The sequence below is a fragment of the Bos taurus genome, chromosome 1, assembly GCF_002263795.3.
Source record: "Bos taurus isolate L1 Dominette 01449 registration number 42190680 breed Hereford chromosome 1, ARS-UCD2.0, whole genome shotgun sequence".
NCBI lineage: Eukaryota > Metazoa > Chordata > Mammalia > Artiodactyla > Bovidae > Bos > Bos taurus.
This window is the reverse complement of record NC_037328.1, coordinates 10,449,790-10,470,422: the sequence shown is the minus strand read 5'-3', so window position 1 is coordinate 10,470,422 and position 20,633 is coordinate 10,449,790. Positions and strand designations below refer to the sequence as shown.

The following is a 20,633-nucleotide window of genomic DNA, read 5'->3' as shown; positions in this document are numbered from 1 at the left end:
GTGTTGGCCATCTGGTAATGTCCATGTGTAGAGTCTTCTCTTGTGTTGTTGGATGAGTGTGTTTGCTATGTCCAGTGCATTCTCTTGGCAAAACTTTATTAATAGTCTTTGCCCTGCTTCATTCTGTATTCCAAGGCCAAATTTGGCTGTTAGCCCAGGTGTTTCTTGACTTCCTACTTTTGCATTCTAGTTCCCTATAATGAAAAGGACATCTTTTTGGGGTGTTAGTTCTAGAAGGTCTTGTAGGTCTTCATAGAACCGTTCAACTTCAGCTTCTTCAGCATTACTGGTTGGGGCATAGACTTGGATTACTGTGATATTGAATGGTTTGCCTTGGAAACAAACAGAGATCATTTTGTTGTTTTTGAGATTGCATCCAAGTACTGCATTTCAAACTCTTTTGTTGACCATGATGGCTACTCCATTTCTTCTAAGGGATTCCTGCCCATAGTAGTAGATATAATGGTCATCTGAATTAAATTCACCCATTTCAGTCCATTTTAGTTCGCTGATTCCTAGAATGTCGACGTTCACTCTTGCCATCTCCTGTTTGACTGCTTCCAATTTGCCTTGATTCATGGACCTGACATTCCAGGTTCCTATGCAATAGTGCTCTTTACAGCATCGGACCTTGCTTCTATCACCAGTCACATCCACAACTGGGTATTGTTTTTGCTTTGGCTCCATCCCTTCATTCTTTCTAGAGTTATTTCTCCACTGATCTCCAGTAGCATATTGGGTACCTACTGACCTGGGGAGTTCCTCTTTCAGTATCCTATCATTTTGCCTTTTCATACTGTTCATGGGGTTCTCAAGGCAAGAATACTGAAGTGGTTTGCCATTCCCTTCTCCAGTGGACCACATTCTGTCAGACCTCTTTACCATGACCTGCCCGTCTTGGGTGGCCCCACACGGCATGGCTTAGTTTCATTGAGTTAGACAAGGCTGTGGTCCTAGTGTGATCAGATTGACTAGTTGTCTGTGAAAACAAAATTTTTATAACTCAGGAAGTGCCAAATCTCATGCTGCCCTAGGACAAGCCTCTAGAATTTCCCAGGTATTAAAGGACTCTTGCTATAGAGGTCCAACATCCATGGCTACTCCGGGAATACCTAAAGATTCAATTCAAAGGGCAAGGACACTGAATTGTCCAAGTGGCATGACTACCACACTTTGTGCTTACCTGGGATCGGATTTGAGCAGCTTTCTTTGGATCCACCATGCGAACATGTTCAAAATGCTTTAGGGTGTGTTGTCTGTCTTTCTGTTCAGCACGGACATACTTCTTTAGCATGTTGAACACGTGACGAGGCTGTAGGGGGCAAAAATGAAAAAAAAAAAAAGTTCAGATTCAAAATATTGGTTTTTCTAAACGCTTTGGGGTCAGAGGGTCCACTAATTCATCCCCTGATGTGAAAGCACTGTGAGTCATTTTTTTTTCCTCTTTTTTTGGCAATTCTCCTTTTCAAATAATTCTCCACTCCCCTCTTCCTAGGTAATTCCTTATTCAATTGGCCATTTTTCATTTCTATAAGAGCATTTAGCATTTGACACATACGATGATGGCTGTCCTTGTTAACAATTCCTTTTAAAATAGCGCCTTCTGTTGTGGAAGGAGAGTGGATTTTTAAAAAGCTTGATGATGGCTGTCCTTGTTAACAATTCCTTTTAAAACACAGAGCCTTCTGTTACTGAAGGAGAGTGGATTTTTAAAAAATTTGTGGCCATGCTAGGTCTTTGTTGCTGCTTAGGCTACTCTCTAGGTGCAGTGTGCAGGCTTCTTATAGCGGTGGCTTCTCTTGTGGTCAAGCCCAAGCTTGTGGGCATGTGGGCTTCAGGGGCAGTTGTGACTCCTGAGCTCGAGAGCACAGGCTCATTAACTGTGGCCCTTGGGTTTAGCTGCTCTGAGGCACGTGGGCTCTTCGGGGATCAGGGATCAAACCGGTGTCCCTTGCATCGGCAGGTGGATTCTTAACCCTGAGCCACCAGAGAAGCCCAGAGAGTTGATTCTGGATCTGTCAGATTTAACGTAGGTCCTTCCCGTTTTCCCACCCAAATATACAGGGGCACTTGAGACTACATTTCTATTTGTACAGTTTTAATGATTGTCTCATATCCAACTCTCACATCCATACATGACTACTAGAAATGGATGTGAGAGTCTGACTTTAAAGAAAGCTGAGCACCGAAAAATTGATGCTTTTGAACTGTGGTGTTGGAGAAGACTCTTGAGAGTCCCTTGGACTGCAAGGAGATCCAACTAGTCCATCCTAGAGGAAATCAGTCCTGAATGTTCACTGGAAGGACTGATGCTGAAGCTGAAACTAATACTTTGGCCACCTGATGCAAAGAACTGACTCATTTGAAAATACTCTGATGCTGGGAAAGACTGGGGGCAGGAGGAGAAGGGGACAACAGAGGATGAGATGGTTGGATGGCATCACTGACTCAATGGACATGAATTTGAGTAAACTCGGGGAGTTGGTGATGGACAGGGAGGCCTGGCGTGCTGCAGTCCATGGGGTTGCAAAGAGCTGGACACGACTGAGTGACTGAACTGAACTGAGTGGTTGTCTCAGCAGTTATTGCTGCACAAATAATCCTACCATCAGTAACATGTAATAATCAAAATGAGAAAAATAACAGACAATCACCACTGATTTGCAGGCCAAGGAATAGTTGATAAATTCTAAGAGACATCATATTTTCCTAGGAGAAAGGCCAATGTTTTATTTTACTCTGGAGTTTAATTAAAATCTTTCCATGAGATTAGATTCTAATTCTTTCAGCAACAATTAAGTTTCTTCTTAAGTGCTTCTATTTTTTTTCTAATTGGTTCCATTCCATTTTTATTCCAGTCTTACTTGAAAGCATTCATCCTTATTTTTTTTTAAAAAAGGACAAGGTCTACTTTCTCTGTCTTTAACAATTCTACTGCTACATGCATTACACTATGTGAGTTTTAAAAACAATTTCCAAAGATACATGCTTCCTCTTCATTAAAATAAACAAAAATTACCTGTGGAAGTCCATGTCAGAAATAGAATTTTGGCCATTTGGGTATATCTAGTTATTATTACGGAGAAGGCAATGGCACCCCACTCCAGTACTCCTGCCTGGAAAATCCCATGGATGGAGAAGCCTGGTAGGCTGCAGTCCATGGGGTCTCTGAGGGTCGGACAGGACTTGAGCAACTTCACTTTCACTTTTCACTTTCATGCATTGGAAAAGGAAATGGCAACCCACTCCAGTGTTCTTGCCTGGAGAATCCCAGAGACAGGGGAGCCTGGTGGGCTGCTGTCTATGGGGTCACACAGAGTCGCACATGACTGAAGTGACTTAGCAGCAGCAGCAGCAGTTATTATTAACCTATGGTGCCCTGAAAATCAGTTGGAAGGTACAGATTTTATTTGCAGAGATGGTGTGTGTGTGTTTCCCAATACTTTATGGAATGTGCCTCCCTGTCTCCTGTTGCTTAACTGTGGGGCCACTTCCCTGACATCCCAGGCAAAAGTGGTAGGTATCCTTTCCTTGTGCTCCCAGGAAATGCTTTGCAAACCCTCATTATTGCATTTAATACAACCTATTAAATAATATGGGCTTCCCTGATGGCTCAGACAGTAAAAAACCTGCCTGCAACGCAGGAGACCTGGTTGGATCCCTAGGTCGGGAAGATCCCCTGGAGAAGGAAATGGCTACCCACTCCAGGATTCTTACCTGGGGAATTCCAAGAACAGAGGAGTGTTACGTGTTTCTGACTGCCCTCTTCAACTGTGAGCCTCTCAAGGGCCAGGTTTGGTCTTTCTGTATTAAGAATCACACATGATAGAGAGTGCTTGACTCAGAGAGCCTGCTCTGAATTGGCTTCCATGCCTTCCCTGATAGCTCAGTTGGTAAAGAATCTGCCTGCAAGGCAGGAGACGCCGATTCGACTCCTGGGTTGGGAAGATCTGCTGGAGTAGGGACAGACTACCCACTCCAGTATTCTTGGGCTTCCCTGTGGCTCAGCTGGTAACGAATCTCCCTGCAATTCTGGAGGCCTGGGTTTGATCCCTGGGTTGGGAAGATCCCTTGGAGAAGGGAAAGGCTAAAAGGCTACCCACTCCAGTATTCTGGCCTGGAGAATTCTATGGACTGTATAGTCCATGGGGTCACAAAGAGTCGGACACGAGTGAGCAACTTTCACTTTCATGCCTTCCACAGGCGACACTCCTACACTTAAGAAAACAAATAAATAAACACAACAGAAAGAAAGTAAACCTGGGCTCATCTGCCTTCTTTCTTCCGTTTATCCTGGAAGCAATGTGCTTCTCCGTAATCTCCAAAAAAGGCAGACATCACAGCTTGAAACATAGTGTTTGGCAGCCCATCATTATAATTGTCATTGCTACTGTGAAATTTGGTTTACCCTACAAATTAGAGAATGATCTTTTAAATCTTTTTAAAAGGAGAAAAGCAGTAAAAGAAATAACAATTGACAAACTCCACTGATAATACACATGTAAAAGGCGATAGGTTTATACAAAATCAAAGTTGCTCGGTCGTGTCTGACTCTGTGACTCCATGGACCTTAGCCCATCAGGCTCCTCTGTCCATGGAATTCTCCAGGCCAGAATAGTGGAGTGAGTAGCCGTACCCTTCTCCAGGGGATCTTCCCGACCCAGGGATCGAACCTAGGTCTTCTGTATTACAGGTGGATTCTTTACCATCTGAGCCACCAGGGAAGCCCAAGTTTATACAAACTTGTTTGGAAAAGGTAATTTTGAGGTCAGAAATCAAAGGCTGAGTACTGTTGAATGTGATGGATATTTTATACACAGGATTGAGCAAACAGGATATTGCATGCCCTTCACACTTGCTCCTTTATTCAGCACCAAGGCCTAAGAAACTCCTTTAGTTCTACTGCAGTCATACTTCCAAGGTTGGATACAGACAGGACTGCAAATAATTGCAGTCATCCAAGACGCCCCAGCCTCTTACTGGTGCAACTACTTGGCTGAATATGGTTTCTCAGTTGCTCAGTTTCATTTTTGAATTCTTGAAAAGGCTTTGTTGTTTTGAAGACAATAGAACTTTTTTTCTTTATGAGCTCACATAAGCAAAAAATGCTTCAAGTGACCATAAGGATTATTTTTCATCATAACTCTCTTTTCTTCTTTCTTTTTTGGTAGTCAGTCACCTATAAACATTTCTACAAGGCCATGTGGTCCTCAGGACTGTCACCCCCAAGCATGGGTGCCAGGATGTAACGGCTCCAAATTGGTCTTGATGCTTGAAGCTAAATTCTAATAACTGACATTTGAGTCTCTTCCCCAACCCCCCGCTTTTTTCCCCTGTCACCACAAACGGCACAGACTCCCACCTGTGGTTATTAACCTTAACATCAATTTAAAAATAAACATGAGTCTCAAACTACCTAAGCCTCAGTTTCCTCATCTGTGCCACTGAGATAACGATCTTTCATAGGCACACATGGGGATGAAAACGTTGTTTGTTACTGAAACTAACATGACACTGTAAATCAACAATTGTTGTTGCTTTAGTCGCTCAGTTGTGTCCAATTCTTTTGTGACTCCCTGGAGTGTAGCCCGCCAGGCTCCTCTATCCATGGAATTTCCCAGGCAAGAATACTAGAGTGGGTTGTCATTCCCTTCTCCAGGGGATCTTCCCGACTTAGGGATTGAACCTGTGTGTCTTGCATTGGCAGGAGGATTCTTTACCACTGAGCCACCAGGGAAGTCCCCAGTCAACAATACTCTGATATAATATAACAATTACATTAAAGAATCATTTCAATGGTGAAAAGAAGAACTGATGCAAATGTACCAATATGATAATAATTTATATTTGGGTGATGGATACATAATCTATATTTTAAAAACATATTTTCATACTACTCTTTGTAGTGTATACATTTTTAATATCTCAAAATTAAAATTAAATAAAATTATATACCTTCTCTGAAGATAACTGGGGTATGTAAAACAGCACGAAGAAACTTAAAACCATTATTCTATCATTAGGAGACAAAACTGTATCAACACTGCAAATATATTTACATACTATTTTTATAAAATTATTTTATATAAGTGGGGCCTTGTTGAACAGTAAAAAAAAAAATATTGTGTTAGTTACTCAGCATAATGCTGCATCCACAGTAGCTACTCAGTAAACATTTTTTCTACAGTCTTGCCTCCCCTTATTTCTCTTGTCTAAGCAATGGCAGTTCAACATTTATTGACTGCTTATATGAATAAGACAGTGCTTCAGGGAGTTCATGCACAGTGATTCACAATCTTCCTATCAACCGTATGACAGAGGTACAGCTGGTCAACCCATTTCATTGATGAACCTAACAAGGCACAAGGGAGATAACGGGCTATGAAGCTGGTTACATTTAGTCACAGAACTAGTCAGGAGTAGAGCCAAGAACAGGTAGACCAACTCTGGCTCTACAGGTCAATCTCTGGATCACTACATGATCCTGCCTTTCAAGGAAACTCCAAAATGGACCATGCAAAGGACCATTCCACAAAGTAACCTATAGAGCTGAAAACCAAAAGAGGCTGCTGAATAGTTAGAAATTAAGAGTCTGTTCTAGATGTCCTCGCCTGGATTTCCAGTTCTTATAAGTGCAGATAATATTCTTTTGGGACACACTAATATCTGCCCTTTTAATTGTGTTGAAAATCATCCAGATTTATTCAATCTCGGAAATGCCATCCTTGGTTTTTGGCATTCTGCTGTGCTTTAGCTAATGCCTCAGATGCAGGGAGGAGAAATAGCAAGATAGAAAGGTCCTCTGTCAATCTGTTTAATATTACCGGAAAAAGATTAAAGGCATTAATGAGAAGTTAGGCTTTTGTGACATTCACAGATTCTAATTCTAAATCCATCCTTATCTTCTACTAAAATGGATAATTAAGTTGTGAATATGTTCACACGTTTACAATTGCTTATCTCATTTGATACCAACATTTCTTTATATGCTTCAGAAATACATTCAGAAATATATTCCTAACTTCCCCCCACCCCAAATCCCTAGAGCTTGACAATGAAACAGTAGCACACCAGGCTCTCAGGACAGTCCAGGCCTCTCTCTGCCCAGGAACAAAGCTCTTGGAGCACAGAACAAAGCTTTGTACTCTAGAGCCCAGGGTACGCCGTGACCTCATCACTGTTTATGTGAGCTCAGATACACATCGTGTGGGCATCTATACAGACACCAGCCTTTCCCTCCCACTGCCTACACCTCAGGACAGGAGAATTCAGGATGCTTTTCAGAAAGACACTCTGAGGTCCCTCATTAAATGAATGACAAGATTCTGTTTGGAAACATATTTCTAAAGACCATGTTAAGAAATGAAAAATATAAAAATCAGATTAGTCATTACGTTGGAGTAGGCAGATGAAGCATCCTAAATAAAATGGCAGTTATGTTGACACTTCAAAAACAAATGCTATTTTAAGTAAGAAAGAAAAATAACATTCCCCTGTACCTTTCTATTTCCATTTGCTTTAGTTAAAAAAAAGGAAAGAAAAAGAATTCTGCTTCTGATATATGATTCATGCATGTTTCATTTAAATACAGGAGTAACAGTCTTTACAACTTTTAGGCAGAATAGTAGTATAACAGGAACCTTCCATTGTTTAGGGATTTTTATTTCATCATCTTAGGACAAAGGTGAATAATTTAAAATTTTAATTAAAAGTGCAGAAACATTCACACAGAAATGATAGGAAAAATATCTGAAATCTGTATAGAAATATATTCTATTAAAGTAACTATTTCTATTGTCATAATCCTTACATTTAAGACAGGATTATTCAGATGTTTAGAAAAACTAGCTTAAGAATTCAGTGGCTCATAAGGATATTGACAGTAAGCAGAGATTAAGAAGCATGTTTTTAACCTCTATGCATATAATTTCATTCATTCTCTTTACATCTTCTATAATAACATTTTTTTCCTGCAAATTTCTCTCATTTTACAGTACAGATGTTCTATGTATTAATACCGCAATCTGGTTATATTGCCATTGAATGGCTAATCTTATTATTAAAATTTATAGCAAAGAACAGAGATAATAAAAGGAAAAGATCTGCCCGGGGGACTAATTACACCCAATCCTTTTTTATTGTCACTATTGTTTCTGCAAGAGTGCTTAGTCCATAATTACAGAGTATCTATTTGCATCAGATGTGGCCCTTTTCAACATGCATTAAATTCACTTCACAATCACACTGAATTAACATCATTTCAAAAAGAAATTTCTTCAAGATTAAGAGTGTATGTGTGTATGCTCAGTTGCTTCAGTCGTATCTGACTCTTTGCAACCCTATGGACTGTAGCCTGCCATGCTCCTCTGTCCATGGAAGGCTATAGTCTATGGGGTTCCAAACAGTTGGACACGACTGAAGGATTAAGAATAGGCCTTACTAAAATGGATTATACTTAATCTGAAAATGGAAGATTTACATTTTGGAACATTAACCATCTCCCTCTCTTGGAAAGATAGAGTAACATATCGCCAGCTCTTGCTCCTGGCACAATTTGGTTGTCAAAAAATGCTAATTAAATTAATGAATAACCCAGAGCTAAATATAACTGTATAAGTAGTTTCAGCAGCAAAATATATCCTTCACAGTATCTCTAAACCAAGAAGAGTTGCATTCCAAATTTTCATGGTACATATCAATCTATCTTCCCTGTATGTTGGGGTCCTTCAGAGAGCTGTTTTCTTCTCAGAAAATATTTCATAGACTATAGCATATTCAAACTAGTGTCAACAAGATTCATTTCCTTGATTTCAAAAGATGGTATTGGTTATTTTCTTGTGGTGTGGGTTTTGATGTCAGGCTGATGTATGGAATTTTGTAAGAAATTTCACAGCTTTCCCCCTATAATTGTTGTTATTTAATTGCTTAGTCGTGTCTGACTTTTTTGTGACCCCATGGACTGCAGCCTGCCAGGCTCCTCTGTCCAAGGGATTCCCCAGGCAAGAATACTGGAGTGGTTTGCCATTTCTTTCTCCAGGGGATCTCCCTGATACAGGGAAGGAACTTGCACATTCTGCCTTGGCAGGTGGATTCTTTACCACTAAGCCACCAGGGAAGCCCTTTCCTATAATAGGTAATTTAAAAAATTAATATATCCACTTCTCACATGTATTGACTTTTAAACTTGGTTCTTTTATGCAATTTTATAAATTTGGTATCCATGGATTTTGAATCAATCATACACACTCAACTCAATGCCAATCACATCTGAGTGGGTAGCTTTTGATTCCACAATTCATATGGGAGGTACATTAAAACATGACCATTCAGCCCCACCGTGCCTCTTCATAGCATTATGTCTGAAGTAGAAATCTGGCCTTTTATCATAGCAGATACTTGTGCCTGAAACCATCTCCTGATGGGAGGGAATGATCTGTCAAGAGCCTTTAAAAGCCCCAAGCATAATCCTGCCAAAAAGAAGGAAGTAAATGAGTCACTTTATGGGGAAGCACCCTAACCTTTCCAGGTCACAAGGGACTTATTCAGAAAATCCTTTCCTGGAGCATTAAATTGCACCCTAGTGGTTTTCAAGACCGTGACTGGGGAAGTTAATCACCTATCAAGAAAAAGCAGTTCTCTCCTGTTTTCACAAGGAGGTTCAGGGCCATTATTTTCATAGTTCTACATCTTGGACTTTGGGCTATCTTGGGCACATAAATGTAAAATGTATAAAATCTCTGTGGGCAGATTTGAAAAACACCTTTAAGAGAGTTAAACCTCTTTCGGCTTGAGATGGTCTTGGTTGAGTTTATTCTGCCTTGGTAGACCTCCCTCAGCATTTCACAGGCATTCTCACTGTTGCAAGAAAAACCAGAAGAACAAAAACACACTTGGGGAGCTTCCACTAGAACCTTTGGATCACAGCTGTGTTCATCTTTAAAGCTAGGGCTGTCTGTCTTTGCCCCGTGCTCAGTCGTGCCTGACTCTTTTCGACCCTACAGACGATAGCTGGCCAGGCTTCTCTGTCCATGGGATTCTCCAGACAAGAATACTGGGGAGGGTTGCCATGCCCTCTTCCAGGGGGGACATTCCTGAATCAGGAATTGAACCTGGCAGATTCTTTACCTGCTGTGCTTTCAGCTGAATTAAATTTTTAAGTCTGCTGCAAAATCCATGCCTATTCCTTGCTTCAGAAGAGCACATAAATGCTTTTTGCAGTTTAACATGGTATAAAAAGGTGAATGACAATTCTATGTCAGGTTGAACATAGAAGTCTTGTACAAGCAACAGGAGCAATGGGATAAATTCTCATGACAGGCTCCATTCTGTGTTTCCTCCAGCTTTGGTAATATGGAGGCATTAGGTACACTCCCTCCCAGTATATCCAGATAAAGAGCACAGCAGGACTCAGGCAAGGCCATCTCACATCCCTTCCCTCCTCCACAAGGCAGATGACTTCCAAGTAGGGACAAGGTACCAAAGCCTCTATATATTCTATCCTAACAAGCTTTCTCTTCTTGGGGATCCAAGTATCTTTGTACTTCACGGTCTCATCTCAACTTTAGATTAATCCCTTTGTTCTTCTAATTATAGCTAACAAAAAGCTAGAAAAATGTTAATCGCAAAAAGAGTAGAATAATTAACCCCAATCTGCAAACGGAAGAGAAGATCTTCCTAATTAAGCCACTTGTTCCAAGCTGTAAGATGGCAAACTTGGAAATTAAAGACAGGTGTTTATACTCTACTCTAAAATATAGAAAATAAGGGTGGTTTTAATCCTGTCATTCACAAATGAGGGGCGTTTGGACTATTTGTCAAATCTGGTAGGTTTCATAATTTTTTTTCTGGGATAGTTTGCTAGTTCTCAGAAATAACTTATTTTATTTTAGTTACTATGACATAAGAAGAAATACATGTTTGGTCTCTGCCCCCAGTTCCTGACACAGAGCTCCTAACGCCCTTGTAAAATCTGGTGACCAGAGCATCTTTTGTTTTAATATTTGGTCTTAGTCTTTGATTCCAGACAGGAGAGCTTATTAGACTCTTGGAGGGTGCTTCATGTGCTAACGAGGTGACTCTTGGAGGATGGGAACTGGATGCTGGAGGAACCAACCCTGTGATTACAGGGGTTGTAGCTTTTGGCCAGATTATCTGACCTCCAGGGAGGGGAGAGGGGCTGCAGATTGAGTTTAACCACCAGTGGTCAATGATTTAATCATTCATGGTTATCTATTGGAACCTTCGCCACCAAAAATCCCTTAAGAATGGAATGCAGAGAGCTTCCAGGTTGGAGAACACACTAGGGTGTGAGGAGGGTACCATGCCTGGAGAGGGCGTGCAGACTCCATACCCCTTCCCCACATACCTTGCTCTATAGTCTCTTCCATATGGCTGTTCCTAAGTCCTATCCTTTTTAATAAACTGCTAGGAGTAAATAAAGTTCTTACTGTGAGTTGTTCCAGGGAATTATCAAATTTGAGGAGGGTCCCCCCCACCGACTTACAGCTAGTCCATCAGAAATACAAGGTGAAAATCTGGGATTTGTGACTGGCTTTGAACCCTTAACCCATGGGGATCTACATGAACTAGGGGTTGTGATATCAGAATTCTTTCATGTGAGGGAAAACTTCCCATATATTTGGTGTCGGAGTACTGAGAGTAAATAGTTCTTCCTTTAGTTACACAGACCCAAGCTATACATTAGTGAAGACAACATATAGAACTGAAATTTAGGACCTGGTTTTTGGATCAGCTTAGATCCACTGGATACAGAGCTTGGATCTGCTGACCGGCGAGCAAAGAGGGGCCAGAAATTGTTTGGACTTGTAAGTCTTCAATTCTTATTTAGTTACTCAGTGAGACATATTGAAGCACTTAACGATGAACAGGATTATTAATGCAACCCAGACAGCAAAGCCCACAGAGTTGAAGAAATAGTAAACAAAAGATGTTTTAAAATACCAGACCCTTGGGAAGATTTGTCAAGTGGTCTGATCATCTGACAAACGCCAACTGTGACACACTCTTGACTTCTTAAGAGAGAGTTGCAGCAGTATGCTTCAATCTTGTATATTCACACTTAGATTTTGGCATTTTTACTTCACAAATCCTCTAACTGGCTACACCATGTTCAAAGATAGGCACATGTATATTTATTTCAATTTCACCCTCTTCTCATACTACCTAACCACCCTTGATCTAACCACAGGGCTCTGACTTGCTAGAAATAGTATAAGGAAACTCAAGATAAAGCTTATGTTGGGGAGGAAGAAATTTTCTTCTAGGCTTCCAGGTTATTCTAGCTGATCTAAGAATTAAATTGACATGAGACAGATTAAGAGGAGGAAAATCAAACAGAAGTTGAAAAACATGTATACATGGGAGAGACCCAGGAAAACTGAGTAATACACCAAAATGACAGAAAGCCCCACCTTAAATACTACTCTCAGCTACAGACAAGAGGATGTTGGAGGTTTGGGACTTCAAAGGGGAGGAAGGCAATTAACACGGAGGAGGGGGAAAGAAATCAAATGCTTGGTAGACAAGTGTTTGCTGGGCCATGCAGAAGCAATGGGACACAGAAGAATTTTAACAGATTTTCCTCTGTGTCTACGCACCTAGTTCATACTCCAGTTATCTATGGTGACAACTCCCTCCCTCAAACAGGTCCTCTGTCTATGTTCTTTTAGGCACTGAGGTACAAGGAAGCTCAAAGATTCTTCCTGAGTCTTTTGGGTCTCAAAAATAATCAGCCTAAGTTAATCCTCGTGCCAAAGAGACACATTCCGGGGTGGTAAATTTTGCTCCCCTACACTTACAGAAATCCAAATATAACCTAGGACCTTTAAACTGATCCATGGAGGAGCTTCCTAAAACGAGTGAACTTCCTGAAACCCATGTGTAATTTTGTGTGCACACATGCGAGTTTCTAGGGAGAGGATCTCTTATTGCTATCTGTTCTGTAGAGCAGATAACTGTAAGACCAGACATTAAGTAGCTGCTGGATTATTAAATAATGTACAATGAATTTCTTTAAAAAACTGAAATATTTATGTCTTCATTATGGGTTTTAAAATAAAACATCATGAGAAACGCTGGGCTGGATGAAGCACAAGCTGGAATCAAGACTGCCAGGAGAAATATCACTAACCTCAGATATGCAGATGACACCACCCTTATGGCAGAAAGTGAAGAAGAACTAAAGAGCCTCTTGATGAAAGTGAAAGAGGAGAGTGAAAAAGTTGGCTTAAAGCTCAACATTCAGAAAACGAAGATCATGACATCTGGTCCCATCACTTCATGGCCAATAGATGGGGAAACAGTGGAAACAGTGGCTGACTTTATTTTTGGGGGCTCCAAAATCACTGCAGATGGTGACTACAACCACGAAATTAAAAGACATTCCTAGGAAGGAAAGTTATGACTAACCTAGACAGCACATTAAAAAGCAGAGACATTACTTTGCCAACAAAGGTCCGTCTAGTCACAGCTATGTTTTTTTCCAGTGGTCATATATGGATGTGAGAGTTGGACTACAAAGAAAGCTGAGCCCAAAGAATTAATGCTTTTGAACTGTGGTGTTGGAGAAGACTCTTGAGAGTCCCTTGGACTGCAAGGAGATCTAACCAGTCCATCCTAAAGGAAATCAGTCCTGAATATTCATTGGAAGGACTGATGTTGAAGCTGAAACTCCAATACTTTGGCTACCTGATGCGAAGAGCTGACTCTTTTGAAAAGACCCTGATGCTGAGAATGACTGAAGGCGGGAGGAGAAGGGGACAACAGAGGATGAGATGGCTGGATGGCATCACTGACTCAATGGACATGAGTTTGAGTAAACCCCGCAAGTTGGTGAAGGACAGGGAGGCCTGGCATGCTGCAGTCCATGGGGTCATAAAGAGTCAGACACGACTGAGCTACTGAACTGAACTGAATGGGTTTTTAAGAATGAACAAAAATAGGTACGGTAAAGAACCTGCCAGCCAATGTAGGAGACATAAGAGACATGGGTGTAATCCCTGGGTTGGGAAGATCCTCTGGAAGAGGGCACGGTAACCCACTCCAGTATTCTTGCCTGGAGAAGCCCAAGGACGGAGGAGCCTGGTGGGCTACAGTCCATGGGGTGACAAAGAGTTGGATACGACTGAAGAGACTTAGCATGGCACAGCACATGCAACTTTTGCTAGAGCAAAATATGACATATCCCAGTACTGTCTGTTTGACAGCATTGGATAAAAAGCTGTTTTGACTTAGAAGCCATGACTAAGTAGGGCTGTGCCATGGAGGGAATCTGGGTGATGAACATGGACTCAGAGGCACACGACAGCTTTCAAGCTCATGCCTTGCTTAAACACTTCTTATCTTTCTATATACTTAATTCAAATTCAATTAAGAACAGAAAACACTATTGTCTCTCATCATACACTTCCCACTGGTCTTTAGTCAGATCTCTTTATTCAGCTTGGTAAAGATTCAAAGCAAGGTAAAGAGGTAATACTGAGAGGCTTTTCCAGAATAGCATGCAAACCACACAGCATAGTTTATAGGACTTTGTCTAATAAATGCAAACTCTCCCATTTGTCTTTCTACCAACCATTTGATATGAAGTGTGTCCTTAAACGCTCTCAAGTTAACAAGTTCCCTTGTGCTTACCAATTTTTACAAATCTCAACTAAAAAGAAATGAATGGAGAATATATAAAGTACAGGGTAGTTACATTTCCCAAAGATGATTTTCAAGCTGGCAGTCTTTTAAGTACATTCTGATCAGCTTTACAAAATTCCGATTATACTCAAAACTTGAAGGTGGAATGTCAAACTCATTTCCCTCAATGCCTTCATGTATTAAGATCTCAGCAAATGACTTTTCACTTTATCCATTATAGACTGACTTAGTTGGCACTTCCTCATGCTGTCACTAGTTTGCCTGCCATGACACACCAACCAATTACTGTCCTTTTTAAAAAAAAAATTGCTGGCCTTTATTTTCTCCAATAATTGCTACTTTCTTATCAAACACATATTACCCTAATGTTAAAGTTTACATAATAGCGTCGAGCAAGATCTCAATGTAGGGAAAAAACCATGCTTCTTAATGGTAAATCTCACAAAGAATTCAGTAAAGAATTGTATGAAGACATTTCAGGAATCTCAACAAAATTTAACATTTGGCTGAACTGATCTAGTATGCTGTTACTGGGAGTGTGAATTGGTAGAGCCATTATGGAAGACAGGGTGCAGATTTCTCAAAAAATTAAAAATGGATTTACCATATGATCCAGTGATTGACCCTTCGATATTCATACAAAAGATATAATAGTGAAAGTGTTAGTCGCTCAGGCGTGTCCGGCTCTTTGTGATCCCATGGACTGTAGCCCACCAGGCTCCTCTGTCCATGGAATTCTCCAGGCAAGAATACTGAAGTGGATTGCCATGCCCTCCTCCAGGGGGTCTTCCTGACCCAGGGGCTGAATCTGCATCTCCTGCATTACAGGCAAATTCGTCACCAACTGAGTCACAAGGGAAGCCCTATACAAAGGAAATGAGGACGCTACTTTGGAAAGATACATGCACTACATTGTTCGCAGAAGCCTTATGTACAATAGCCAAGATATAGAAGAAACCTAAGTGCCAGAGACTAGAGAAAGAACATGTGGTATACACACACACACAGTAATATCAGCCACAAAAAATAATGAAATTTTATCATTTGTGACAACAAGGATGGGCCTGGGCGGGAGAGAGGGCATTTTACACTTAGTGAAATAAACCAAAGACAAATGCTGTGGTTTTCACTTATATGAGGAATCCAACAAAACAAAAGAAATCAGCAAATGCAGCAAAACAGAAACAGACTCACAGATACAGAGAGAAAATGAACGGTCCCCAGCAGGAGGAGAGACAGAAGGGGTGAGCTTGGTGAAGGAGATTACTAGGTAGAAACTTCCAGTTGTAAAAGGAACAGTCTCAGAGATGTAACGCACAACATGTGGAACACAGTCAGTAATATTAGAATAACTGTATGATATACGATCTATAAAGAATAAAAAACACATTATTATGTTTTGTACCTGAAATTAATATAATGTAAGTCAACTACACTTCAGTCAAAAGAAAAAAATAAAAGGAAAAGAAATGAGGAAGGAAAGCGAACAGGTGCTGAAGAAACTGCCAATTTTTTTTTCTCTCAATTAAATGTCAAGAGTCTGAGTATGAAGCATCAGATACAAGCATGAAATTAAGTTTAGTATGGATAAAATGGCTGCAATGTAGTATTTAGTATTCACATTTAGTACAGATAAGATATTTCATGAGACACGGGGAAAAAAACCACTTCTGGCACACAGACATACAGATAGACAGACAGATACATATGAATGGATGTTTTCTAACAGAAGATTTAGACTGACTATCTGTAAAGACACCCAAAATTTTAGAATTACAAAGAAAGCTTCAGTTTTTTGTCTCTCATCTTCAAAACCACATTTCAGTCCACAATAATTAGGCGCTCCTAAATTTTTCCAGATCTAAGCCTACGACAGCAAGTTTATTTTAAACAGAAATTACCATGCAGCCTTTTGGGCTTCCCAGGTGGCCTAGTGGTAAAAAACCTGCCAGTGAAGGAGATGCAAGAGATGTGGCTTCAATCCCTGGGTTGGGAAGATTCCCTGGAGGAGGGCATGGCATTCCACTTCAGTATTCTTGCCTGGAGAATGCCACGGACAGAGGACCCTGGCGAGCTAAAGTCCATGGGGTTGCAAGGAGTCAGACATAACCGAAGCATCTTAGCATGCATGCAGGCTTTGGTTTATCTGTACAGGACCCCACGTAAGTCTAGTTTCTCTTCAGATTACAGAGGATTTTGAACAGTCAGGCAATATAATAATCTTTTCTCCATCTATGAAGTAGACCCTGCAAATTACAGGAGGGAAGGCTCACACAGTATATAAGTCAATAGTTCATGAAGCCAGGAGTTGCTTAAATTTGAGCTCTGTTAAAGTAAGAAGCCAAAGTCCTACATTTGGTGATGATTTAGTTTAAAGTAGTACATATGTTCAGTAGCTTAAAGGCCTCCAAGGGTGATGGAAGGTTAACCACGTGTGATGCAACTTTATTGACTATGCCGAAGCCTTTGACTGTGTGGATCATAACAAACTGTAAAGAATTCTTAAAGAGATGGGAATACCAGACCACCTGACCTGCCTCCTGAGAAATCTGTATGCGGGTCAAGAAGCAACAGTTAGAACCGGACATAGAAAAATGGACTGGTTCCAAATTGGGAAAGGAGTATTCAAGGCTGTATATTGTCACCCTGCTTATTTAACTTATATGCAGAGTACATTGGGGCTTCCCTGATAGCTCAGTTGGTAAAGAATCCACCTGCAATCCAAGAGACATTGGTTTGATTCCTGGGTGGGGAAGATCCGCTAGAGAAGGGACAGGCTACCCACTCCAGTATTCCTGGGCTTCCCTTGTGGCTCAGCTGGTAAAGAATCTGCCTGCAATGTGGAAGACCTGGGTTTGATATCTGGGTTGGGAAGATCCCCTGGAGAAGGAAAGGCAGAATATATCATGTGAAATGTTGGGCTGGATGAAGCACAAGCTGGAATCAAGACTGCCAGGAGAAATATCAATAACCTCAGATACGCAGATGACACTGACCTTATGAGAGAAAGCAAAGAGGAACTAAAGAGCCTCTTCATAAAAGTGAAAGAGGAGAATGAAAAAGCTGGCTTAAATTTCAACATTCAAAAAAAGAAGATCAAGGCATCTAGTCCCATCACTTCAAGGCAAATTGATGGGGAAACAATGGAAACAGTGACAGATTTTATCTTCTTGGGCTCCAAAATCACTGCAGATGGTGACTGCCACCATGAAATTAAGATGCTTGCTCTTTGGACCTAGAGAGCATATTAAAAAGCAGAAACAAAATTGCTTTGCCAACAAAGGTCTGTCTAGTCAAAGCTATGGTTTTTCCAGTTGTCACGTTTGGATGTGAGAGTTGCACTATAAAGAAAGCTGAGCACCAAAGAATTGATGCTTTTGAACTGTGGTGTTAGAGGAGACTCTTGAGAGTTCCTTGGACTGCAAGGAGATCAAACCAGTCCATCCATTCTTTAGAAAATCATTCTTGAATATTCATTGGAAGGACTGATGCTGAAGCTAAAACTCCAGTCCTTTGGCCACCTGATGTGAGGAGCTGACTCACTGGAAAAGACCCTGATGCTGGGAAAGATGGAAGGCAGGAGGAGAAGGGGACGACAGAGGATGAGACGGTTGGATGGCATTGTGACTTGATGGACATGAGTTTGAGCAAGGTCCGGGAGTTGATGATGGACAGGGAGGCCTGGTGTGTGGCAGTCCATGTGGTTGCAAAGAATGGACATGACTGAGTGACTGAACTTAACTGATGCAACTTTGGAGAGGAATTTAACTTTTCTGGGGAAAAAAGCATACCTCTTTTTTTCTTCCAAGGAAACATATAGAGAAGTGAAAATTTTGAAGAGCTTGTCATTAGAAGAGGAGTCACTAGCCTTCTACAGATTAAGAGTTTATCCTAGTGGGGCTTCCCAGCTGGCACTAGTGGTAAAGAATCTTCCTGTCAATGCAGGAGATATAAGACACATGGGTTCCATCCCTGGGTCAAGAAGATCCCCTGGAATAGGAAGTGGCAACTACTCCAGTATTCTTGCCTGGAGAATCCCATGGACAGAGGAGCCTGGCGGGCTATAGTTCATGGGGTTACAAAGAGTTGGACACGACTGAGTGACTGAGCATACAAAAGGACACAACTGTGGTCTAATTTTTATATTCCAGGGGATGGGAGTGGAAGGGGGAGGAGGATGAAAGGACAAGAATGGACTGTTTTAACAACTGTAATATTTTAAGTATATATACATGCTAAGTCACTTCAGTCGTGTCCGACTCTTTTCGACCCTATGTATGGACTGTAGCCTGGGGTGCTCCTCTGGCCATGGGATTCTCCAGGCAAAAATACTGGAGTGTGTTGCTATGGCCTCCTCTGATTCAAAAAGTGCACTTGTAGGTTGGGCACTGAATATTAGTCAGTAGGCATGTAACTAATCAAAAAAGGAAATCTGGAACATAAAGCAACACACAGATTCTGGGACTCACAAATGAAATTCATGGTAGAGTAAGGAATTCTAGTTGCACAAATACATCATCACGTCATACTCTCAAGCTTGGGTTTAAAAAAAAATAGAAATATGGATTAAACTTAAGCTTCAAAGGGACTATGTATAAACAATGCATGCTGTTTCACACTCCCCACTTACAAAGTCTGAGACCATTTGGTACAGTATGGTCAGGGTTAGTTTAGTTCAGTTCAGTTGTTCAGTTGTGTCCGACTCTTTGCAACCCCATGAACTGCAGCATGCCAGGCCTCCTTGTCCATCACCAACTGCCAGAGTCTACTCAAACCCCTGTCCATTGAGTCGGTGATGCCATCCAACCATTTCATCCTCTGTCGCCCCCTTCTTCTCCTGCCCTCAATCTTTCCCAGCATCAGGGTCTTTTCCAGTGAGTGAGTCAGCTCTTCACATCAGGTGGCCAAAGGACTGGAGTTTTAGCTTCAGCATTAGTCCCTCCAATGAACACCCAGGACTGATATCCTTTAGGAAGGACTGGTTGGATCTCCTTGTAGTCCAGGGGACTCTCACGAGTCTTCTCCAACACCACAGTTCAAAAGCATCAATTCTTCGGCACTCAGCTTTCTTTATAGTCTAACTCTCACATCCATACATGACCACTGGAAAAACCATAGCCCTGACTAGACGGACCTTTGTTGGCAAAGTAATGTCTCTGCTTTTCAATATACTGTCTAGGTTGGGCATAACTTTCCTTTCAAGGAGTAAGCCTGTTTTAATTTCATGGCTGCAATCACCACCTGCATTTTAGAGCTCCCCAAAATAAAGTCAGCCACTGTTTCCACTGTTTCCCCATCTATTTGACCATCACTTTATGGTCAGGGTTAAGGGGATAATTATTCAGAAGGTGATATCAACTATAGAATCTATAGTAAAAACCTGGCTAATGCATTTTCTTATATTCAACTAACAATTATTAAATATTTCTTACTTTCCAGCCACTGAATTAAATATGAGGGAGATTTCAGAAACATTTTATTTATGACTCCAATACTAGACATGACCTTCCTCAGACAGTTATTGGCAAGCTCTTGATTTATGTCTTTCAACAGTAATATATAAACCTCCTAAGAAGGGATTTAGAATTTTCTCCCATTTTCTAAACTGCAGAGCTAAGTGTGTGTCAAGCTATAGGTTAAAATTCAAATAAAACAGTCAGACAATGTCAATAACTTAACAGAAATGGTCAGTAATGGCATTGCAAAGAGTTGGACTCAGCAACTGAACAGCAACAATAATAGCTATTCTTGATCTTTGTTCTGTACAATCCCAGTTTTATTACATGGGAGAATTTTATGTATTTGTAGGTAAGACTTCAGTGTGAATACTTGGTTCAATCAATGACAATCTGATTTTTCTGACCGTAAAACAATTCTTCTTAATCCAATTTTCAATTTTCATTTCAAATAAACATGTCTAACCCTACATGATGTGATCAACAGACTCAGGGCAAGCTTAATTATGAGCA

General features: G+C 40.9%; 1 protein-coding gene across 7 annotated transcripts in view; it reads right to left on the bottom strand.

Annotated features, from left to right (window-relative positions):
- APP (amyloid beta precursor protein) overlaps positions 1–20,633 on the bottom strand; it is a 312,207-nt gene that overhangs the window by 73,553 nt on the left and 218,021 nt on the right. For all 7 annotated transcript variants that reach the window (XM_005201137.4, XM_005201138.4, XM_005201139.4 and 4 more), the window contains one exon: positions 1,184–1,312. In XM_005201137.4, coding sequence (XP_005201194.1) covers positions 1,184–1,312 — 129 coding nt within the window. The remainder of the gene's footprint in view (positions 1–1,183; positions 1,313–20,633) is intronic.